Raw genomic sequence first — 26,274 nt, 5'->3', positions numbered from 1 at the left:
TTTTTCCTAAGAAGTGGAACATTTAACTAGTTTAGGTTAATTAGATTAAGGCAAAGGAAATCGAGGGCTGTTTGCTTCTAGGAAGGGATGCCTTCATAAAGGACTTTCTTACGGAAACTGGCTCTCATCTATGTTTTCACATGAAGAAAACCAAACATGTAGCCAGCCAGTTCGCCCGGATTCGAACCCAAGTCGAATTACCAGTGTTCAGTACCTTTACCGCACATTTAATTAGATATTTTGTTTTCATAAGCTAAATTACGAGCCCTTTGAGAAAAATTTTTCGTATAAAAGCGATGGAGAGGGGTGTCTTCTGACCTTCAAGTTGAAGTCTCAAGTGTTCCAATTCATAAGTTCGCTCTTCTTTTTCTTTTGCTAACGTAGCAGCTTCTTTTTGAGCAATACGTTCTTTCTCGTTCTCAAGTTTTTCTTCTGTTGTATTAGTTAACATATGTTTCACTAATTCTTCATCATAATTATCGGATTTCGTTGTGAGTTCTTTTAACTGTACCACTTTTAGATTATCTGCCACGACTAAATCCAGTTCAAGGGCAAGAATTTTTAAATCTTCTTTTCTCCCCCTACCCAAAAAGGACATTTTGTCTTTTGCGAAATTTAAACACAGTCGTAATGTCTCTTAAAGTTCACGCTATGGCTGTTAAGGCCTAATATTCTAATTTTATACTTGTTTAAATTTTAAACGTATTTAAATTCGTCCTTCAGTCCTTAGATATCGTTGATAATTTTAAGTACTTAGGGTCATACAAAAAATCAACTTCGCAATAACTGGAAATAAACACTGCTGGTTCATAATACTTACAATTCACACATTTGTTAAAACTTAGTATCAATTAAAATTCTAATACTATAAATAATCAAATGTTATTCAATAGTTTTAAGTCAAGATTACTTATCTTAATTATACACATCGGGGTAGATCAATGCATCTCCGGGGTAAGATGAACCATTCCTTTAATTACAAGACAACAAAAATGGCTATCATACCAATTATATGAAGTATCCTGAAACAAAAGTAAATTCAAGGCGTTCTGCAACTCTATACTCCTGCCCCCACCCCGTTGGGCGCCAATTTTCTTTTTATTAATCCTTAAAAGAATCAGTTAGGAGTTAATTTTAAATGATGTTTATTAATATATAACAACAGCATACAGGAAAACGATCAAACAAAAAATGGAATTACATGAAATAGTTTTTTAAAGTTCAGAGCCTGAGTTCAAACAATCACATCTCACTTCTGCAGCTTGCGTGCGTTAAATTGAGTATTTCTCTATATCGTCGATAGAGCGCGTTGCCGACGACACGATATTCATTTGTTACAGAGTTATGTTTGCAAATTTTCCAGGACTAGTTTTGATCACTCAGTAAAACCATCGAAACCAGTCCTGATAAATTTGCAAATATAACGCTGATTTTTGCTGTTTGACTTGTAAATTAATCTTTGTTCGGCGTGTTAGTTTAACCTAAAATACATTTGTTATTCTGGTCCTGGTTATTTAGTGATTCCACTCTGGGCACACCAGATGTTCGTTGTTCGATAAGATTTCAAGGTAAAACTTTAAAACTAATATAGAATAAAGAGATCATTGTACAGCCAAGAAAATAACATAGAAATTTATTTTCAAACAATTCCTTTTATATCCTAAGGGAGGAAAAAAATCTGGAAGATTTATTTGAAAGAGGGTCTTTTAACTAAACATGGCTAAAATGTATGGACTGGTTTGCGTTGTGCTGCCGTCTTGTATAAATAAAGTTCAAAGTAATCTATAAAGCCTAGACTGGGCACACTATGCGAGAAAGGGTTAAAGCCGTAATTTAACATGGGTATGATAATATTATGCATATTCAGTATTTTATAAAAGAATGTTTCGGCTCATATGGCCATATACATATGTATTTCACATGTTTTCGTCGGACACCGTCACAACAGTGTAACAACATAACATTGGGAAGCCAAGCATAAATTAATACAACAATACATTAGCAAAGCCACAACAAGACAATAATACAAGGTGTATCCTAACTTAAGTACATGGTATGAAGGTACGAGCTATTGGGTACACACACACACATATATATATGTGTGTCCAGTGTGATAAAATTATACATTTCAAAAGATTGAAACAAAATACATCACATACATTGACAGTCGTTACAATATTATAAGATGCTGACTAACTTGGTAAGCATCATTCATTTTTTCATAACAGCAATAAGTTTTTCATTTAGATATTTTAAGTGTGAATGCCAAAACAGATTTATTGTTGGCGCCTCTGATACAAGGTCACACAAAATTAAACATGATTTGGCAAATTTCTGAAAGCGATTTCATTTGCAAGGTCACTGTTTCGAAATGGATTAAAGCATTTTATACATTTCTAGAACCGTTTTTTTAGTTTGCCATAATTCTATGTATTTGTGAAATCTTTGCAGAGCACACTATGAAAGATCTCTGAGGGACTCTAAAATAAATAAATAAATAATAAAAAAAGCATTAAATCCATTCAGAATAATCACTGTTAACAGAAACATGCTAGCCACAAAAGGCCCTACAGCAGTTTAGCGAAATACTTGATCATGAAACACATTACAAATACACGAATTGTAGCAACATTTAAATATATTTATGTATATTAGGATGTAAGTAATGTTTATATAACGTATTTGCTTTTAAGCTTAAAATGTGTAAGCTCTTCACCCCTTCTTATATCCAGTATTCCAAAATATGCATTTGGTATGGGCGCACTTGCATACGAAAATGTGTGTCTTCTTACCCTGCAGCACTGATGACGTTTTCTGTAGTAAACAACTATGCTTGAAAAGGAAGCAGATTCACAATACATATGAGCTTTTCAATTTTATTTTTGAGACAAACATTCAAGAATAATAACCTTTATCTATTTACAGAAATTAAACAAATCAGGATGCAGAATTCAGATATTCCTTTTACTGAGGATACATTTGAGAGAAAATAGACGTCATGTGTTTGCTTAGACACCCGATTGTGATTGCTTGGACGAAATCCCATTTTCCCTCTCTCATTCCGAAACTTGACTACCAGCAAAATGACCGGACTATAACATAAATTTAAGTTAGCAGAGAAAAAAATATATTAAGCATATAGAAGTAAAAATTCACATAAAAATAAAGTAAATATTAGCATTATTGTTACTTACGTTTATATTATACTTATGTTATACTATTATGTTACTTATGATAAGCAATACTTCATTCCTCTCTTGCTAAATTTGTACGGCCCTGAAAAGAGCCTCTTCCCCTTTTTTTTTAATCAAAAAACTGTGCCTTTAGGAAAATTGCGGAGACCTTATAGCCAACAAGGAAACTGTCTTTAATGGCATTTAAAAGTTTACTAAATGGATCTTGGCGGCTCATTTTACGCCAAAAAATATTCAAGTAAATGATTTGCAATCTTTTCCTTGTGAACGCCACTTCGTACGTTAGTGTGAATGTCCTTTTAATTTGATGCACAATATTTCTCTGACAAGTATTATGAATTTAGCGACAATATCCTTAAATAAAAAAACCCTATGAAAATTTAATCCTAAACCTTATGTAAAAATATTTGAGAAGTCACGGCTTGGCATAGATCCTCCAAGATCAACTTAAACGAAAGAAAAAGATAATGTGCAGTAGCTTATGCCTCATAAATTTATTTTCTATTTTATGTAACTTCTTCAATATTTTGTGATGCTTATAACTTTGTAAATTTAAGCTTTTATTTTTGTATTTAAAATATATTTTCTTCAGAAAATTAGGAACACTCATTAAAGGTTTGCAAGGTGAAAACGTGGTCGATTTTGTTATGAATCCCATGGTTTTGACGTGTTTTAAGTATGCTTCTGCCAGATTGGTAGAAGCTGAATGATCATTGTCCTGCTTTGAATACATATTAACAGATACAAGATATAACATGTGAATACAGGATCTGAAGGAGAGGTTAGGTTAGGTTATTCGAATATGGCTAAGCACATTGGCTATCAGCATGGGAAAGGATGCCATTATGAAGGACTTTATAGGAGAAACTGGATCGTATTCGCGAAGTAAATGGGAAAAAACCACCACGCAGCCAGCCCATTCTTCAGGATTTGAGCCAAGACTGAACTCAGTATTCAGCTGTCTTACCGCTAAATCTTAAAAAAAAAAAAAAAAAAAAAAAAAAAAAATCTAGTAATAATATGTTATCAGAAGTCAATTATACATTGCATCTAAGGATTGCTTTCTCGTGCCGAGGTAGGGATTACTTAATCTGTTTTTTTTTGGGGGGGGATGTCTTTGGTCATGGTATTACATTCATTTTCTGTAATTCATACATAATACTAATATTTCTATTATAAGTGTCTTTTTTCCTTTTGAAGTGCTTCGCTTGTCGATATTCTCAAAATTGTATCTGATAATTAGGGTTATTATATACAATAGACGCATATAATAGATCAGGTGTGGCCAAACTTCATGTCGGTGAGAGCGACAACTAAATTTCCCAAAAGCCACAAGTGCATATTTACATAATTTAAAAAATAGTGAAATAGGTTTCAAATAGAAAGAAATGTCTGATTCTAAACAATCATTCAATAACAAGCTTGCCTTACTTTCTTTTGGATACTGAGCGGTTTTAGTTTAACGTATTTCATACATATGTTTTATTTCGATAAAAGCCGTGTCCCTGTAATAAATTAGTGAATGCATGACATAGTAACACATTTAATGCATCCATTTTACACAAAGAATTTTTCAATTTACTTGCATACAGCTTATAGCCTTTTACATTGAAGCAATTGCCTCTTCTTTTTCATAAATATATTTGATAATACCAAGAATCTTCAATAGTACTCAAATTTTCTAGAATAGCATTGCTAATAAAACTTCAACATTATACATATTGCTATTTTTCAGGAGTCAATTGAACTCTGATTCGTTACACAAAGCAGTTATTTGCTAATTTTTATGACCCTGGGGATTCATAAAACTGTTTTGTCATCTCAGAGAACCAATAATATTTTTTATTTCAATCTAATCATCTATTGTGTGAAACATTTTAGATGACAATAACCAATAATAAAAATATAAACATTAATTAATTATTTTAAAGGCACGGTTTTCTTCCCCAAAGAATCCGGTAAATGTAAACACTGCCAACAATGGCGATAATAGCTCAAATTTAGTCACCCAAGGGATTCAAATGTTTGGAGGTAGCAACCATTCTTCCAGAGTCGTAGCTAGGGTTTTCAGCGCCCAGGGACAACTGAAGATTTCGCGCCCTGTACTGCTTGCCACCTGGAGGTAGGAAAGGGAGGAGGGGCCAACCCGCGCTAAAAGTGAAGCACTGCTTTGAAGCTTGGGTCACCAGATGGGGTGCTCTTTGTTTGCAGAAGCTCGCTTGACAAGATTCTGATAGTATTTCCAAAGAATCTTACAGATTCTTTGGTATTTCGACACACGACAGTTCCATAGAAATCGAAAAAGGGACACTTTCGCATGAAAGAAACATTCATAGTGTGATGGATAATAGCAATTTGTATAGTTTAGTGACATTTACGCAAAAATCACATCTTGGTTATTTTTCGATAACTAACAACAGCGATTTTGATTATGAATTTGTTTTATAAAATTATAAGCTGTTGCACTACAAAAATATAGATTTTAAGAAAAACGTTATGCTTAAAGAATGAAAAATACCTTACGGTACATTTAAAATTGTATACGTCTTTCGATACCCTTGATAGAGTATTCGCTACTTTTATTTTATTTTCCAAACGTCAAAATGTTTTAAATAAAACAAATTTTTTTTCACATCCATATATTATTGTAACATGTACCTTTTAAAATTTTTTAGAGGAGAGGCTTTACTGCTGCTCATTTTAAACCCATCGTTTTAATTTTATATATCTGAAAAATAATCACTTTGGGCTTACACGTTTTATAAATATAAAATTATGTATGTTAAAATATTTGTAATTAGGTACATAGGTCAGATTAAGTTTTTATTAAATAGAGTAACGCATGCAAGGGCTATCTGCCTAAAGAGAGAGATGCCATCGAGGAGGAATTTTGAAGAAAAACTGACCTTTGAGTGGGTATTAAAAATAATACTTATAATTTTCATTCAAATTATATTCATATATATTTTTTATGTAAAACTTCGGGTGTATGCTAAATTAGTGTAAATTACTTTACACGAAAAATATAGTGAATGCTCAGAAATCAAAGATTTGCACATGCCGGAAATGAAAAATAGGAAATATGCATGTGCTTGCAAAAAGCATGTATCTGCCTTTGACAAAATACTTAAATATTCATTAAATTATTTATAAATGTATTTGAAATGAAGAATTTATTCACTTATAAACAACTGTGAAAGTACTGTGAAGAAATCTAATGATTAAATGTATCTAATTTATAATGATTATAAATGTTATCTAAATATATAATAACCTTAATATTGAATTGTAAACATAAATTGAAATCCTGTTGACAAATACGTTATAAACTATTTAAGCAAGAATTGTTCGTATTGGAAAGCAATCTGTTAAAAGGTATTGTAAAGCAAATGCTATGAGATGCGCACTTAAGAACGTAATAAAGAGTTTTGGAATATGTATTGTTGAAATGAAGGGTAAAAAAAAAAAAAAAAAAAAAAAAAAAAAAAAATCTGATAAGTATAATTAAAAGAATTATTCCCCTTACATTTTATAACAACTCAGTTACAAGTTTTAAATAATACTTTAAAAAAAAACTTATTTTATTCCCTTTCAGAAATGGTCAGAGAAAGTCAAGTACTTTTTAATACCTATTTAATTATTAGGAATTAGCGAAATACTTATTTAAAGTATTTCGCAAATTCCTAATAATTCTCTAATTTAAAATGAACCGAATAGAGCATTAATTATAAATTGACTTTTCGATTTAAACGATGCCTCAGAAGCCAAAAAATCATGTCATATTTAAGAAAGTATTTTAGGAAGAAGCTCTATAAATAGAAAATAAATAATGCATAATTTTAATATTAATAATACAATAAACTTTGATCTTAATTTTTGTACCTTAACCGAATAAAATCGAATTACCTTAATTTTCTTTCTAATGTAATTAACGAAAACTTGTGAAAATATTTCATTCAAATTAAACCATTCTGAGAAAACTGTCCTATGAAAAGTATAGCATTTAATTCCGTTCAGAATGAAATGATGTTTCAAAATATGTTGTTTTCACATACTAAGGACTCTGAAGTGTTGTAGAAAAAGAAAGTATATAGTAGAAAGCTGCAAAACCGCAATATTTCTTACCATTTGCGGTTTTGCAGCTGAGGATGGTGGTTCGGTAAAACCATCGAAACTAGTCCTGTGAAAAATTTTGTAAATATAACGCTGATTTTTGTTGTTTGACTTCTGAATTAGTATTTATTCGGCGTGTTATTGTGTCTTAGTTAGAACTGATTTATAGGAATTTAGCAAAACTGCGCTGCAGTAACATATCATTGATAAAAGTATATCCCAGGAGAAAATATTCTTCTTATTATACTATACTGTTCCCTTAAAAAGAATGTAATATTTAGCAATCATACTTAGTATTGCCGATTTTTCAAGAAACACAAAATTCACAAGGTTTTGCAAGCGAGTACACCATTCAATACTTTACAAATGAGTCGCACTTGATCAAACAAACCATAGGCTTATACACAACCGTCCAGGAGTAATTTAGTCAGGTATTTTTTTAAATGTTAATATGCAAAATATAGAATTAATACTAAATATGCATAAATTTTAGACTTGAGCCTTCTTGACGTGCTTTCGTGGTGTAGTGGTCTGCACGCTGGGCCAACACCTCCTTATAGAAGGAAGCCGGGACACTGGATTGTGACGTCACGCGTAGTCGTCTATGTCGAAACCCCGAGAGAGCAACGAAACAAAACAGGCTGCGCGCTAGTGCCGTACTTAACGTTGATTTCACTATTTGATATAGATACTTGGGTGGGATTTTATTCAGAGATTCAATTATATATAATGAATAATTTAATTACTTCAAAATTTAACACAATAAAATTTGACATAAATTTAAGAATTTTTTGTTTCTTATTTCTTGACTTTAATGAATTATACTTCCTTGTAGGTTTCACAGCAGCATTTAAAAAGTTAAAAATCAGCCATACTAACTCAGAAAAGGAATTTCTGACTTTTCCCTCATAATTTAATATTGCTTTATATTTTTCTAATATTTATGAAAAAAACCCAAATTATCTGCATACAAACTATTACTTATCATTTCATTTTTCTTCCAATCAGTAATTTGTCTTTAAAAGAAAATGGTATAAAAATGCACTAAATTTTGTCTATAATATGCTATGTGTCTTGCAAGTTTCAAATAAATTAGTATATCAGAGGTTTGCTTAGCAAATAATTCAATGTGCAATTTAAAATTATTGCTTAAATCTGTAGAACCAATAATATTAGTTGTATATGTACTTAACTGTATTGTGTTAGTTATATAGCTGAACTTAAAAATAAAGATTCACAAGTGAAAAATAAAAAAAATTTTATTTACAATTTTATGCAAGCAGTCAGCATAACAACACAACACAACACCTAAGTTATAACATACAAATAAGTTAAAACCAGCTGATCTCTTTTTATCAATAAATTATTCAAACTTTCTTGTAAAAATTGAAGCAGAAATCTCATTAAGCATATTGCCATACTAAGAAATCTCATCAATTCTTATTTATTAACAGGTGTGAAAATTTCAAAACTGCTTCTATATTAATTGGGTCCCATCAGAAACAATAAGATGAGACTATGTGACCTTAATATTTAAATTTTGATACTGCAAGTTCAAGTTTCTATTCTTTAAATTTCAACCCATTTTGTCTGGCAATTACAAACACCGTTATTAACTTTTTACAACAGCCAATTAATAGTTTCAAAATGTATTACGATACTGCCATAATATGGATAAATATCGGGCAAACACTTGAGAAGACCGTCCATTACCATTTAAAACACTTCAGGTGCACAAATGATATTAAATTTTATACGATGGCTATTATTATTTATGAAGCATATAAAGATACATTCAACAGCAAATGGATGTCAGCATCACCAGTATATGTAAAAACATTTATTGATGTTGTGTAAAGGAAGTGATTATCAGTTAATGTTTCAAATATAGAAAATAATAAAAATGTTTTACCTATGCACCAGTATCCAAATTTGAAAGTATCTGGTCACTACATGCAACACAATTTTGTTGTAATTTTTCCAAGCTAAAATCGTGATCTTCTAAGTTACTCGCTATCAGGCTTGTTTAATTTAAGCAAAGAATATATCAAAATGATTTGTCTAGAAAGCCACCAGTCTTAATTATGGGACACCGGTAATTTCAAAATGCACATGAAAATCACAGGTTTGTGAAATGAGTGCTCCTAATCAGAGACACCCTTTATTCAGCCAATTCCCAGAATAATAGTAGGAGTTATTACAAACCTGTTATTTTGTCGCCATGCTGAAACACATAACTGTTATCTTGATAAAGTAATTTATCATATGGTAACATGAAAATTATACTCAAATGATATAAGTTGTGGCCACTTAAAGACACAACATAGACCCTTTTTTACACAACAACAAATTAAAGACAAGGAAATGAATTTTTCAATATTTTTAAGTGTAAAACAGTCAGTACATGCCCATATAAAAAATATAAATTATAATGACCCATTCTCAGTATAAAAGCAGCAGTTACCATAAACTTGTCATTAGTAAGCATGCTGAAACACAACTTTTATCATGAGAAAGCATTTTACAGTATGTTAACACCAAATGATAACCACTTACTAAACATTAAGTGGTAGCCATTTAAATACAACCCAGATACCATTTTATGCAGCAAACACTCAACAGCACGAAAATGAATTTTTCAATATTATCATCTTTCAAGTGCTCTGAATATAAAACAGTCAGTGCATGTCCATATGAACAAAATTATAATGACCCATTCCCAGTATAATAGCAGCAGCTATTATAAACATACAATTTTCTAATCATGCTGGAAACATATAACTGTTACCTCGATAAAACATTTTACCATATGTTAACACAAAAATTATATCAAAATGATAAGAGTAGTGGCCACTTAAAACATAACCCACACACATTTTTATGCGATGACAAATTAAAGGCAAGGAAATTCCTTCTTCAATATTTCAAGTCATAGAGTGGATATATATATAAATATATTTATATACTTTTGGTGTGGCCGATTGCAACCAAAATACGAGGTGCACATATACATGTTATAGCAGTTCTATATACAAAATTTCAACGTTCTGAGGCTACTCGTTTTTGAGTTATGTGAGATATGTACGTACGCACGAACGTACGTACATACGTTCGTACAGAAGCCACGAAAAATTCTCTTCAGAATTAATTTTAGTTTAAGTTTTTTTAAGCAGTTTTATAATTTTTTTGAAGGAAAAGAGTATTTTATTCTGTCCTTACGTACAGATATGGTGCAAAAACAGCGTTAAATTGCATTCGATAGCGGTCAAAATGGATATTTTCGGTGAAATATGCTGCCTGAAACTTTTCGCGATTACAATACTTCCTTTTTACTTCGTACAAGGAAGTAAAAAGGACATGCCTTCTTCAATATTTCAAGTCATCTAAATATAAAACAGTCAGTATATGTTCATATCAACAAAATTATAATGACCCATTACCAGTATAACAGTGGCAGTTATTATATACATATCATTCGGTAAGCATGCTGAAACATCACTTTTATCAGGAGAAAGCATTTTACCATATGTCAACACCAAACTTATACCCAAATGATAAAAGTAGTGGCCGCACTAAAACACAAACCGAGATACTTTTTTACGCGATGACAAATTAAAAAAAGGACATGCCTTCTTCAATATTTCAAGTCATCTAAATATAAAACAGTCAGTATATGTTCATATCAACAAAATTATAATGACCCATTACCAGTATAACAGTGGCAGTTATTATATACATATCATTCGGTAAGCATGCTGAAACATAACTTTTATCAGGAGAAAGCATTTTACCATATGTCAACACCAAACTTATATCCAAATGATAAAAGTAGTGGCTGCGCTAAAACACAAACCGAGACACTTTTTTACGCGATGAGAAATTAAAAAAAGGACATGCCTTCTTCAATATTTCAAGTCATCTGAATGTAAAACAGTCAATATCTGTCCATATCAACAAAAGTATAATGACCCATTACCAGTATAACAGTGGCAGTTATTATATACATAACATTTTGTAAGCATTTTGAAACATATAACTGTTACTTTGATAAAGTATTTTATCATGTTAACACCAAAATTATACCCAAATGATAAAAGTAGTGGCCACATAAAAACATAACTTTAAAATCGAAACATGAATTTAAATGCACTTCATCCATCATAATAATTACAGTTTTATCATTTTCTTCTAAATCCTTGCATCTTTGTTTAACATATCCTAAAAAGTCATCATTAAATTGCTCAGTAATAGGATTAAGAGGAAACATTGAACAAATTCTACGAATAGTACGTGGATGGGGAATAGAAATGTAACCTGAATGTCGTAAAAACTTGTATGCATGCGGTGAGATCGAGTTTAACAAACTGCAAAAAATAAGTAAATCTGGAGTATATCGATACTTCTCTTTCTTTACATTTAGTTTATTTATTTGCTCTGAAAGGAAGTTCAGTTCAGTTTCTTTTTCAGGTAACACTCTTTTCAATTCTGAAAGCATATCATCCACAATTTGTATAGAATTCTTAATATATTCTTCATTTTGTAAGTTATGAGACAGACTTTCAACTTCCTTTAGTACTTCTAGAAACATATTTACATTACTAATTTTTAGAGGGAAAACAAATTTACCAATAGATTTTATAGCGATGTTTTTAATATAAACACATACTGTTAAATCCTCATTTATTACTACCGATTTCTGAATTTCTGGAGCTGGGTCACTTAAAATATCAAGTAACATAGTTGAATTTTCAGTATGTACAGTTGTCCAAAATGTTTCTAAAATCTGATGTTCTAGGCAATTATTGAATTCAATTAAACTTTCAAATGATCGTTCATTATCATACCGTTCTTTCATTTTCAAACTTTCTTCTATCGCTTTCTCCAGGTATTTCTCTTCTAAACGAGCTTTCTTCTTTTCTGGTGACATTCTCGATACAGAATTTGATGACATGTAGGATGGGCCATCAGGGAACTGAGAAGGTATGCATCCTTTTTTCAAACGTGGCCTAGAAATTGGGGCTTTAATTAACTTCGCTGATTTCTCATCATACATTTCGATTTCTCGTATTATTTCATCTGATCGAAAATGTAATTCACATACCTATAAAAGGAAATATTCAAAAATCAACTTGTTGTGAGTACAAAAGTTAGATGCATGTTAATATTTAGTAACAGAAGTCAATAAGCCCTATGATTTAAATAAATAATTTGATACATAAATACGAATTAAAAAACCAGTAATATCATTTCAATTACGTGTATAATTTAAGTAATTTGTAAAATCTGGAATGCTCATCATAATGATTACAGCTTTATTTACATTTAAAGAAAATTATATATTTGAGATAATTGTTTACAACAAACACTGGTTACCAAATACAAATAATTACCTTGAATACATCATACCAAACTTTCATATATCATTACAAAAATTTTAAAATGAAACCTATTATGATTACTTAGTAGTTCCTTGTCATATAAATTATGATAAATTTGGAATAACTACAGAATCTGCCTGCACAGTATACTAGAAAGCATTTACAAATTATTGGCATTTATGTAACTACTAAATTTAGAATTATTCCTGTTATATGGAACTTTATTTCATTCATAAAACTTTGAAGGAAAATATTTTTTTGACATGATTAAAACAGGCAAGATTAAAATCTTTCAAACATAAAACTTCTTACCCACAGATCAAAATGTAATATCGTAAGCATAAACATCACATACCTATCAATAAAAGTAATAAAAAATGTAAAGATACAAAACATAAAAAATGCAGTAAAATTGAACTTACTCTGGTATGTTTAGTAGGTTGAAAGCCATCTTTTCTTCGTAGACTCCTTATCCATTTCATCCGGAGTTCAGTCTCATTTGGAAACTTGAATACAGCCACTTTTGGTCCGTTTTTATAATTACCACGACATGTGGCTACAGCACATTTATGAGGCATCGTATGAAATTATAAAAGCACGAGACAATATAAAAACTCTGTCGCTAACGCAAATAACCGCTCCACGTTCGTCGCTCTTGGCTCAACTACGGGGCTTTGATTTTGTTTGAAGGAGCGAGGTGAGTCAGAGACGACTACCTGTGACGTCAGAGCTTCCCCTCGCTTCAGTGTCCCGGCTTCCTTCTATAAGGAGGTGTTGGCTGGGCGCATATTCCAGAGATCCGAGGTTCGATTCCCGGAGAGAGGGTTGCTCATTTTTCAAGTCTCCTGCTTCCATAAAATATCGAATGTCTCTGCAATCTAAGTGAAGAAATATTCGACATAACAGACATTTAACTTTTTCTTATAATGTAAATTTTGCGAGGGAACAGTTTTACATTGAGCTGAAAATAAGTTTATGTATTCTGCAGTAAAAATTTACATTCATTCAATTAATTATTTATGTGTACTGAAAATTGTTTTTTCATTTTATGTAAAATTTATCTGGCGAAATTGAATTTAGAAATTTTCTGCATTGGCTATAATTTTCTTCCTTCTGCAAAGATTGGTATATACGTAAACGAGACTTATTTTGTCCATAAAATATCGAATGTCTCTGCAATCTAAGTGAAGAAATATTCGACATAACAGACATTTAACTTTTTCTTATAATGTAAATTTTGCGAGGGAACAGTTTTACATTGAGCTGAAAATAAGTTTATGTATTCTGCAGTAAAAATTTACATTCATTCAATTAATTATTTATGTGTACTGAAAATTGTTTTTTCATTTTATGTAAAATTTATCTGGCGAAATTGAATTTAGAAATTTTCTGCATTGGCTATAATTTTCTTCCTTCTGCAAAGATTGGTATATACGTAAACGAGACTTATTTTGTCCATAAAATATCGAATGTCTCTGCAATCTAAGTGAAGAAATATTCGACATAACAGACATTTAACTTTTTCTTATAATGTAAATTTTGCGAGGGAACAGTTTTTCATTGAGCTGAAAATAAGTTTATGTATTCTGCAGTAAAAATTTACATTCATTCAATTAATTATTTATGTGTACTGAAAATTGTTTTTTCATTTTATGTAAAATTTATCTGGCGAAATTGAATTTAGAAATTTTCTGCATTGGCTATAATTTTCTTCCTTCTGCAAAGATTGGTATATACGTAAACGAGACTTATTTTGTCGACTGCCGTAACAGCATTGCCGTATCCTTTTGTGTTAATATATTCAAAAATTTTAAATGCTATCGCGTAAATTACAGCATTATATGTTACATGAAGGGGATTAAATTGAATCCAAATTCAAAATATTTACATGTCTTTTCACTCATATTTCTAACAATTTTATTTTCATAGGAAAAGTTACCAAACACTGATGATATAATAAAATTGACAGTAATTTGTGTTCTATATTCTTAAGCAGAATACATAATGCAGCTCATCAGCGCTCCAGCGGTCGCCAGGGCCGTAGCTAGAAGGGGGCAAGGAGGGGCATCTGTCCCTGGGCGCAGAATCCACGGGGCGCCAAACTGATATTACGACATTGTAGAATTAAATGTTTTCCATCCTTGGCAAGCAGTAAGGGGCGCGATATCTTCAGTTGTCCCTGGGCGCTGAAAACCCTAGCTACGACTCTGGCGGTCGCTTAACACTGATAGTTCGACAGGGGCTCAAATCCCAGCAAACAAGCTGGTTGCAAGATAATTTAGTTATTTCTTCATGTGTAAGGTAAATACAATCAAGTTTCCCTTTCTCATACTTCGTTAAGTCCTCCACGAAGGCATCCCTTCTCTTAGACATACAGTTCCCGTGCTTTGCTATGATTCAAATAACCACCAAAGAAGAAATGAGGAGAAAATGCAGTAGATACTAGCTATTCAAGGGATAGAACAATTATTAATAGATGTAGAAGAGCATTTTTGAAATCATTTCTTGAGTACCAATTCCGGGGAGTTCTAAATCACCGAGAGTTCTTAAATGTTAAATAACTTCAGTGCCTTAATTGGATTGATGGAGTTGAATTTTTTGAATTTTAAAATTTGCAATTTGCTAGAAAAGACGAATTTTCTGCTCAAGTGCTTGCAACAATATTGAAAATTCAAAATTTGCGAATCTATGGGCGACGTGCGTCATTAATTACATCAAATGCTTCTAATAATTCTTCTAATAACTATTTTAGAGTTTAACATAAAAACTCTAAAATTGCAGGGACTGTAAATAATCTAAAGATATTTAGAAATACAACAAGATTTGACAGTTAAGGAAAATTGGAAAATACACTATTTATCATAAAAGATGAACTGAAAATAATTATAATGTAAGAAAGAAAAATGTTCTCCTTTCTTTTTGTTTATTTTCACAATTAAAAAAAAATTATATAAATCTAAAATTTGATTACTTAGGGAAATTGCTATAAATTGAGCATAAAACAAATCAGTGCGAGAATGGTTTTGCATACGAACTGCGACTGCAACACATTTCAACCAGTTTTAACCAGCTTCAGATGTTAAAAAGTTCCAGAATTAAGATCTTCTTATTGTAAATGCACAAAGTTTAAATCTTGGCATAAAATTAAATAACTTGGGCATTTAAAGCCCGAATATTGGAAAATATCATAATTAAGAATTTTTAAATTTTTGCAATAGCATACGTACAAAATAATGATCAACAATTGATTCAAGGCTTTCATACGAATACAATAATCCGAATGGAATGTAAAAGATTATTACTATTCTAATTTATACTGAAAGTTGTTACACGACCTTGAAAAATCAATATTATAATTTATAAGGCAGACATGTAAATGAAATTATTAAATGCCACAAAAATGCAAATATAATGAGACTAGACTTTTCTAATGCGACCACTAACGGCCGCTTCAAGCGATTTTTAGGCCACTTATATAGATGGTTGCATTAGAGAGGCAAATGTATAAAAGCCTGTTTATTTATGTTGTAGGAAACACTTTTAGAGTTCGCCGTCATGAGATTCTCTGTACTTATATGTAAAACAGTTACAAATAATACGTCTTACTAAAACGATCTGACATATTTAGGCTTCTAAAATGATGTCAAAAATTTCAAAAAGGAAATCTAACACAAAAAAATCCTGATTTGGTTAATTTAAAGCAGTTAACACAGTTTATGATAAATAAAACATTAATTAAAGCATCACAGGCTTCAGTATGAGAAAAAATTAGCATGATCATCAAATCAGACTATTTAGGTTATGGCAAAGTACCATAAGATTATCTGCCGAAGTGAATATGGATGCCTTCATGGAGGACTGTTTATAGCGGGTAGTTGACAAAAATTATTTCATACGTCGGATAGAAACTGACTCGTATTTATGTTACACATGGAGAAAAACACGAAAATTTCCTGGTAAGCAGCACATCCGCCATGGTTTGAACGCCAGTCGAACTACCAATATTCAACGATTTTTACCTCTCGGCTGCTAGTGGTCAAAGGCCATTTAAGTTATTCTCTGAATTTCAAAGTTATCAGTTTATGCTTTATTACACAATTATTCATGCTCAGATTTTTGGAAACAAGAGATAAATTAAAAACTGGAATTCTAGATAACCAATTTAAATAATTAAATTTATTTAATTTTCCGTTTTACGTTATGAATACGTTTTACGTTATGATACGTTTTACGTTATGAATACGTTTTACGTTATGATACGTTTTACGTTATGAATACGAAAAGCTCCCACGTATGACTTATTTGGAGCTCAATTTGGAGAGTAGAATGAATAAGCTTCTTTAATTTGGTTTGATTTACTTGACTATAACAAAGCGCACGAAAGGTATCTGCCTAAGAGAATGGTTGCCTTCGTGGAGGGCTTCCTAAGGAAAACTAGTTCGTAACCACGTTATATAGGGGAAAAACCACGAAAAGCTGCTTTGCTAGGAATCGAACCCAGATCTAACAACCAGGGTATTCAGCAACTTAACCGCTCGGCCGCTTTTAAGTTTCCATAAGCTTTACACGTAATTGTAATTAATATAACTGCTATAAGTAAAAATCCTTTCTAAGATATCCATCAGATTTCAGCCTATCAGCGGCCGAGCGGTAAAGACGCTGAACACTGGTAGTTTGGTTCGAGATTCCAATACCGCGAATGGGCTGGCTGCATGGGCACTTTCGTGGTTTTCCCCATGTGTAATATGTATACGAGCCAGTTTCCCTTAGAAAGTTCTCCACGAAGGCATCCCTCCCTTTAGGTAGATAGCCCTCGTGCGCTTTGCCATAATTGAATAGTCCTAATCCATCCATGTTTCTAGTTGATTTTTGGTATTCTGTGAAGATCACCACCCTAGAAAGATGATATTCAGTGCAAGCGTTTGTTTATATCCATAGAAATGCCTGTCACTTTTGAAAGTGATCGTCTTAAGGAGATGGTCGCCAATCGTTTATGGGCTACTAGATGGTGCAGCTCTGAGTAGGTTACGCATTGGTGCATTGTAAAATGCATTAAATCCTCTCATCCACGTTCATCCACGTTTCTAATTATTTTGGTCTTTGGTGGAAGTGGTCGTCTTAAAGAGATAATGCTCGGTACAAGTGTTAATTTCTACTCTGAGAAATTATTTTGGAAGAGGTTGCCATAAAGGCTCGTTTCCACTACTGCGTACGAACGCGTTGCGTCAATTGAAGACACGCCTACGGCATCCGTACAAGCGTTTCCACTGCTGCGTATGCGCAAAATATTTTCATTTTCCGCCGCTAGGTGTCACTGTAATATTTTGGCGCAAGCAGTTCGCGAGTTACGACGCTGAACATCTGAATTTTTCCCGCTTAAGCGAGTATTGTTTGTTTTGGATTTGATATAGAATTTTAGATAAGTAAGGTTATAATGCATATTATGAACATCACGAATTCCATAGAAGCTGAAATAAATTTTTAAAAAAATTTTGTGTTTCTAGAAGCCTTAAATATTATGAAATAATATATATATTATTAAAACTAAAATGTACTGTTAGTGAAAAAGTAAACAAATAAATAACATAAAATAAAAAAGTTAAAGGGATTAAAAAATAGTTGGTACTTTAAAAGTACAGAGCAACTGTAAGGAAAGGTTCACAATATTTAAGCAAAATTTGCTATGCTTGTATACCGCTGACTTCAGGGTCATAGCTGGATAATTTATTAGAAATCTCGTTTGTTTTAAAATGCACTATGGGCAGTTATATTTTATACATAATCCATAAAATATTATTTTTAATTTAAACATTTTTAATTCATATCTCTTTTTATACAAGAAGTTATAAAAATAAGATTTTTCTCTTTATATATACACACATTACGTAAAGAAAATGGAAATATTTAATTAATTAATTCCTGCGCTTCTGCAGGAGAGGACTGAATTTAAAAGCAATTATTATAGTAATTTTTTGTTAAAAAAATGTTTAGGGCATTAATACTGTCTCATGTTAATTGGAATGAAAGTTTAGAGTCGTAAACATCCCAAAGTCTGAGCACATGTATATACATTCACATAAAAGTGAAACGAAAATATATATATATATATCTGCAGGGTTTCAAAATAAATTAAATTTAAATAATTCTCTTGCGCCATTGCTGCAAGGAATGAAATTTGAATTTAACAAACATTTTCTATTCGTAAAAATTAAAAGTTAATTAAATTTAAATGAAATTTAATGCAAACAAATAAAGGATTAATTATTGCTGCGAACTAATATGCAATGTCATTTAAATTCTGAGAGCATATGTAAATCAAGTGCAAGTATCAAAATCCATGAATAAATATATAATTCCAAAAATTTATTTATCCTATTATTCACTTATGCATTTTTATAAGTTTTTTAGGATTAAATCTATCCTATTATTCATTTATGCATTTTTATAAATTTTTTAGGATTAATAATCTATCCTATTATTCACTTATGCATTTTTATAATTTTTTAGGATTAATAATCTATCCCATTATTCACTTATGCATTTTTATAAATTTTTTAAGGATTAATAAATTTTTGGAATTATATATTTATTCATGGATTTTGATACTTGCACAGCAATAATTAATCATTTCTTTGTTTGCATTAAATTTCATTTAAATTTAATTAACTTTAAATTTGCTTTTTACGAATAGAGAATGTTTGTTAAATTCAAATATATATGTACAGGATATGCTTTAAATTAGTATTATATAATTTTCAAACTTTTTTGCGAGAAAAATTTAAATAAATAATAGCATAAATAAAACAATATATTTAATGCATATAATAATAGAAATAAATTATAAAACACGAATATAGATCAAATTGGAATAAAAAGGTAAGAAAGTTGCAAACATGAAAAAGTGGACATCGTTACCATCAGCTTTACCACTATGCTAGGATTACACGTAAGTCGCATGCATATTTTGGGTTATATACATCATCAAGTAAATCAATTCTTAAAACTTAAGTTTTTTGGTCCTATTTCACTTTGCTATTGTCTGAAAAATTCACCAGAGTTTGTTCTTCAGCTTCTAGTACATTTTTTGGAAAAATCATTATCTTTTAAAGTGGCGTTCCGATTGAAGTTAAACGGGCTGCTAAAAATATATTTCATGTGTTTACAAATATATGTTATCCAAAAAGATATATTTATAAAGGGAAATACAAATTTAACATACTCTTCAATGAACTGGAGTATTTAAAAGGCTATCAAATTTAATTTATAATTAACGTTTTTAGTTTTTACCTGTTTCAAAAGAAAAAAATAGCAAATCTTTTAATCATATCTAATTTGCTATAGCAGTTTGATATAGTCAGACATTCATTTTCATTAAAGCTAAATGAGTATGCAGAACTAAAAAATGATTATCAGAACAAATTTTGCTATTTCATGGACTTGGAATGATAATTTTGCCGCTGATTTTCTTGAACGAACAAGTACTGTAGTTGCAGTTATCTTGTTTTTCTTATCATTTTAAACTAAATTCAGCTGATTGCTGTCATTTTCAGCACGCAGATTTCTCGCTATAATGTTAATTCAGAAATAAGTATTTTTTAGCAAAACATTCTTTCCCTATTAGCGAGCGTTCATCGCTACTTCTGCCGCCATTAATTTTTAGTCACTGCACCTCTTTGAATCTCCTTACAGATTCTTTGCCTGATTGCTCCTTTTTCACCACGTGATCCCAACGCAACCGCAGACATACGGATAGAAGTTGAACATTGTTGAACTCCATCCGTATGTCATCCGTCACCGCACACCGACCGGATTGCAGATGTCAATCAAAGTGAATTCGCTCGCTGATTGGAGAAACGCATACGCACCGCAACGCATACGCAGTAGTGGAAACGGGCCCTAAGAGGTTTCATTGCATATTAAATGTTTAAATCCAGATCGCGTGGTTATAGGATCCATTTTACTTAGATTTTAAAATTTTAGTAAAATAAAAAATCTGAAAGGTTTCAGATTTTAAATTACGTCCGAAGGGGCCTTTTTTTAACATTTTGTGTGTTACCTTTATTTATTAAATATCATATTCTTCGCACTTAACCCGCGGGAAGGCGCGTGGGGTGTATCATACCCCAACCCTACATAAAAGTGGAATATTCCTAACTTGTGAAACTGAAATTCTGTGCTGCTTTCAGTAGCTGAGTTTCTAGTTGTGGTTGACTTTCAGAACCACTTTTTCTTTGCCTGTGTGTTTCAGAAAAAGATTTATCGGTTGTTGGAACTGGGGTATGACACACACCACGCGCCTGTCCGCGTAAGCGTTTTTCTGATTGAATATTTAGTTCAGAAATTTATTCCTAGAGTGTAACAGTAAATATTTCTACTCCCAAGGGATTTTAAAGTACTTGACATAAATTCTGAAAAATTTCCAATGGTAATTTTCTAATGCATTATGGTGAAAAGAATGACTCCCTATAAATTGGAGATGCAACGCCTGTGAGATTTATTAGAAAGATTTGAAAGCGATGAAGATTTCATTTCGGAAACTGAAGATGAAACTAGGAATATTTTCTACAGTGTTTTGGTTTCGAAAAGATAAAACATTAATTCCTGATGTTCCTAAAAAACAAAAACCGTTCTTATGCTTTCAACATTATATAACAATCATACTATAGATGATACTATCGGAGAAAATAAAATGTCAGGAATTATATGTTTTTATAATTATGACTAAAGGAGCAGTGGATATGGGGGATGAAATGTCAGCAAAATTATTCAATTGCCAGAATAACAAGGTGGCCAATTGTAATTTTCTTTCCTGCACTGAATGTTGCTGTAATAAATGCTTGAATTATATTACATTCAACTGCTAATCCACCAACCAGAAACAGAAGTCTGTTTTTGAAGGACTTAGCATTACAATTAATGAAAAAAGTATTGAACAAAGATCAGAGATTAATACTTTACCGAGAAACTAACGTACTGCATGCAAAACAAAAGCAGAAATTTTGACGAAGTATTAAAACGAATACATGAAATTCGAAACAACTAAGTATGAAAGATAAATTCTTTGCCTTCGCGCCAATGACAGAAGAACGTGAATGCAATTTTTAAAATGTGAAAACATTCTGTTCCAAGAACACGTGAACTTATTTCGTTCAAAGTGTGAAGAAATAAAATAAGCATTCTGTATTAGAGATGCAATGAAACTTAGAGGCATGATGTTTATTTTTTATTATTTTCATTTATCTCAATTTTAACTCTAAGATTATTTTGGAAATTAATTTTTTGAAACCCAATTATTTTTCTCGTATTTATAATACTCGAGAATAAGAAAAACAGCTTTAAAACTAAATAAAACTATTTTCATCGTATTTTAAATATGGGGGTATGTGATACCCCACGCGCCCACTCTAGTAACTTTTCTTGGTGCGCCTTCCGCCGGGTTAAACCATAAAATTCAGTTCAAGAGCAGTATCGCAAAATAATTTTAAATTGAGCACATTTTTAGAATTTCCGATTCACAGGCTCACGCGCTGGAGATAAAAATGTTTTTTCTGTACAACATTGCCATGGCTCGCTTTGAAATTCTTGAGTTTGTTAATCAAAAATCCGTTACAAAATATAAAATCGATAATAAAACAAATTCCAAATTTCAAATTTGGGCTTCCAGTTGCCCATATTCGCAGTAGGATTATGTCATTCGAAACTCGATGGCTCTAGGTACCGTTGTTTTATCACAATATTTGGTGGCAACAGTCTGAAAAGTGAAACGGACATTCAGAGTGATTCGACGCAAAATCGCAAAATGAAAACATTAGTCCCTCAGGGACTAATAATTTTGAAATAAACCTCTTAATTTTAATAACTGGTATTCTTGTTTTCAAACTTAAGTGCAAAATTAAACAATTGTTTCCTGTGCAGATGCGTTACTTTTAATTAAAATCAAATGAGAAAAAAAAATTATGCAAAAATTAATTAGGTAAAAAATTTAGTCCTATTCTTATCGCAAACCGTAACTTGAAATTGCATCTACAACTGTTTCTTATACCAAAGCTCTGGATGAATTAGTTTTCTGTTGTGCGTCAATAAATGTTTCACTAAACCGCAGCTTAAGGCTATAACAACATGCGGTGCCAGGAGAGTAATTACTAAAGACCTGACAATGACCGACGCTGGACAACCCGCCTTCCCCCCTGGCTTCCATCCCGAAAGCTTCCCTCTCTAAACAACCCTCTATTTTTAACCTTAACGAAGAAACCATGGAGGTAGGCTCCATGGAAGAAACAAGCAGCCAACACATCTTCTTGCTTCTACTCGCCCATGTTTCCGGTCATCCGAAGTTACGGTTGTTGAGATAAAACTTTTATCACCCAGCTTGGCGATCTTTCTAAACATGCCTTATATTTCCCATTGCAAACGAAGGGTGACATTTTTTCCGTTCCTTATTTTCCGGGGATATTCTTTCCGTTTCCCTTTTTTCCGGGTAACATTTTTTCCTACAACCAATGGAAAACATTTAATTCTAAAATGTCGTAACATCAATTTGGTGCCCCTTGGATTCTGCGCCCGGAGACAGATGTCCCCCCTTTAGCTACGCCCCTGCATTCTTCTTACGTTGTTTTTGATTCTTTAACATTGTTGTTCGTAATTTTGCATGTTGTAGCATGCAAACTGCACACTTATTGTTCCCTTTTGCACAATTGCTTATTTTTGAATTTATTCTTCATTTCACTTATATTGTCCAATTGTGTGCGTTTTATTTTCTGAATTTTTTAACTATAAATAGGTGGAATTATTTTCGTTGGATTAAGAGAGTTGTCTAAGATGCTTGTCTGCGGTGGTGCTTCTCGAAAGGATTATTCATCGAAAATATGTTTACAACAAACAACATATATTCTGATGCCGCTGATTAAGAAAAGTACGCGGAAAGGGAACAATGAACTATGAATAGGTGGAATTATTTTCGTTCAATTAAGAAGTTGTCTGAGACAAATGCTTGTCTGCGGTGGTGGTGCTTCTCGAAAGGATTATTCATCAAAAATATGTTTACAACAACATACATTCTGATGCCGCTGATTAAGAAAAGCACGTGGAAAGGGAACAGATGTTATGACTGACGAATGGCGGACATATTCATTTCTTGGGCAGACACACAGGTATTATATGCATCAGACTGTTAATCATTCCACAAATTTCGTAAATCCGGCAACTGGTGCACATACCCAATCCAAAGAATCGAACAAAAAGTAAAAGAAAGTAGAATAAAAAAAAAAAAAAAAAGTAGTTTTGAAAAGGAAAATCTGTCTGATCACGTACTCGAATACCTATTTAGGTTTGAAGTTAAACGGCAAGATGTGTTCACGGAAATTTTAAATGTGATTAATGATTACATCCTTTCATAGTCGTACGTCTCCGCCACTACACTTTCAAAGTCATAGGTTTTTGCAAGAAAAGGGGCCCTTTTCAGGGCCATAAAAATCTGAAAAAAGAAATGAAGTATTGCTATATATAATAACGCAAATATTTTATTAAACTCTTTTATAATAACAGTATTACAAATATATTTCAATAATAACACTAACATTTACTTTATTTTTTTATGCTGAAAATTAACTACCATGTTGAACCAGGTAATTTTTGACTGTTTCATCCGCAGAGAACCCGTTGGCGCCGTTGCGTTTTTACTCGCCAAACTCGCGGCTAATCTTAAAGTTATTTTTTCTGAATTTTTTAACAACAAATAGATAGAAATTTACTCTCCAAGCTCGCTGCTAATCGTAAACGTTATTTTTTCTGAATTTTTTAACAACAAATAGATAGAAATATTTTCGTATAATTAAGGAAGTTTTTGTAGATAGATGCCGGTTCTCGGGTCGTCAGTTCGGGATGAAAGGAAGAATATGGCGGGAGGGGTGAATTCTAATTTGTAACACGGAATGTGCATTTTAAATAATTAAGTAATGCTTTTATTTTTATTATTGGTTATTGTCATCTAAAATTATGAGAATAAATAAGTTTTTATGGTATAAAATTTTAACATAATAAGAGTTGTTTGTTTACTCGTCAAGCTCGCGGCTCATCGTCAACGTGATATTTTGTAAACGTGATTTTTTAGTGCATGTAAATTCAAGTTAGCAGACAAAACACTATATTAAGCATATGGTAGTAAAAATTCACAGATAATAAGCATGTAGATGTAAAACTAACCGGTTAAACGTGATATACGAAAATAAATTTGTATTAAATTCCAGTTAGCACAGAAAACAATATATTCCTTACACCAGCAGTCGTTTGCTAATTTTGATGACCATGGGGATGCATCAAACCTATTCCCCAAATTTAACTTACATGTGTTTAGTATGTTTAGTCAGCTAATTTTTAGCTAAATTTAACTTACATATGCTTAACACGTTGTGCAATAAATATCGTGTTCAAAACGTTAAATTTGACGCATATGCTTTATATCTTATTTTATTTCAAAACTTAACCGCATATCGCTAAAACAATTACCCCTGTCGATCTTGGCGACAAGAAAGGCACTGTCGCTAACGTTTTTTTTTTTTTTTTTCGGATATTTTTGTGGCCCACGAAATGTTAACATTTTAGTAGTTTCGAAACCCCGTAATTACAGCCTTTAATAATTAATTTATATTGCTTTAAAAAGGGGTATTTTTGTAAAATAAAATCGATAGTTTATGAAAATTGCTGGGGACACTTCTTCTGTATCTATGCAATTTACTTCCGAATTTCAATAGACTCAGCGACTGAAAATGTTTCAAACTATAAATAAAATAAAATAATGGAAGGTCTAAATGTTGTATAGCTTGAACACTTACTACAAATTGTACTAAATGCTAAAGCCAACGATAGTCACTAATTATAATTTTTTTTTTTTTTTTTTATTGCAACTAGCATGAATTAACTATTTAGATAAAATGTAGACATGATACCATTTTTGAAATCCAAGATGGCGGCCGAAAAATCGCCAAGGGCCGGTTATCTGAAACGTGCCATATAAAATATGAAAATGCCAAATAAACTGAAACTTTACTTACCCAAAATGATATTCCAGGGCGACTCATGCTTTGTTATTCCAAATGAACACAACGAAATTAAAATGAAACATATTGCAATCCTTCCTGTGTAAAATTAGCAATCAAACGCCGCATAAACGTACATGTTAGTTTATTTTAAAAGCTAATACTCCGTTTAAACTTTTTCACCATAAATAGATCACACAAAAATATGTTTAACATACATTATACAAACAAAACCACGCCACACGCGAAAAAAGGGAATCTTTCCAGCCGTTCTTGATCACATGATTTTTTTCGCATACGTTGGTCTGGTGATACATACTTCATGACCTTATAGGATCTGCAGTCTCGAACTAACATAGAACATGAAATTGCAGTGGAATTATTACTTTCGAATGGTATCCTACAGCATTGGCGATAGACGTGGATTCGCGTAAAAATAGGAGGCGAAATGCTAAACATACGTTTTGGAATTTGATGCTCAAGTTTTCATCTGTTGGAAAGGGATGAAGTAAAATTACGGTGCAAAAACGCCAGTTGTCACTAAGACGAAAAATT

At 31.8% G+C, this 26,274-nt stretch overlaps 2 protein-coding genes across 2 annotated transcripts in view; one reads left to right on the top strand and one right to left on the bottom strand.

Annotated features, from left to right (window-relative positions):
* The window catches only part of LOC146993471 (uncharacterized), a 68,336-nt gene that overhangs the window by 17,486 nt on the left and 24,576 nt on the right, over positions 1-26,274 (top strand). The gene's annotated exons all lie outside the window — the stretch shown is intronic.
* On the bottom strand, positions 3,057-13,398 carry LOC146993472 (uncharacterized). Its single transcript, XM_085807648.1, has 3 exons — positions 13,108-13,398; positions 12,067-12,408; positions 3,057-3,092 (listed from the first exon to the last, which is right to left on the bottom strand). The coding sequence occupies exons 1-3, from the start codon at positions 13,261-13,263 to the stop codon at positions 3,057-3,059; spliced, it is 534 nt and encodes a 177-aa protein (XP_085663774.1). The 5' UTR covers positions 13,264-13,398.

The sequence above is a fragment of the Stegodyphus dumicola genome, chromosome X1, assembly GCF_044657685.1.
Source record: "Stegodyphus dumicola isolate Sdum_Otavi_A_Nest chromosome X1, ASM4465768v1".
Taxonomy (NCBI): Eukaryota; Metazoa; Arthropoda; class Arachnida; order Araneae; family Eresidae; genus Stegodyphus; species Stegodyphus dumicola.
This window is presented reverse-complemented; position numbering and strand designations above follow the sequence as displayed.

Excerpts from the sequence above, each read along its gene's own strand:
- LOC146993472 (XM_085807648.1), bottom strand. The coding sequence starts at position 13,263 with ATGCCTCATAAATGTGCTGTAGCCACATGTCGTGGTAATTATAAAAAC. Across the intron at positions 12,409-13,107 it reads AACCTACTAAACATACCAGA|GTATGTGAATTACATTTTCG; the intron begins GTAAGTTCAATT and ends TTCCTTTTATAG. Across the intron at positions 3,093-12,066 it reads TAGAAACATTTTGGACAACT|TCCGGTCATTTTGCTGGTAG; the intron begins GTACATACTGAA and ends TTTATGTTATAG.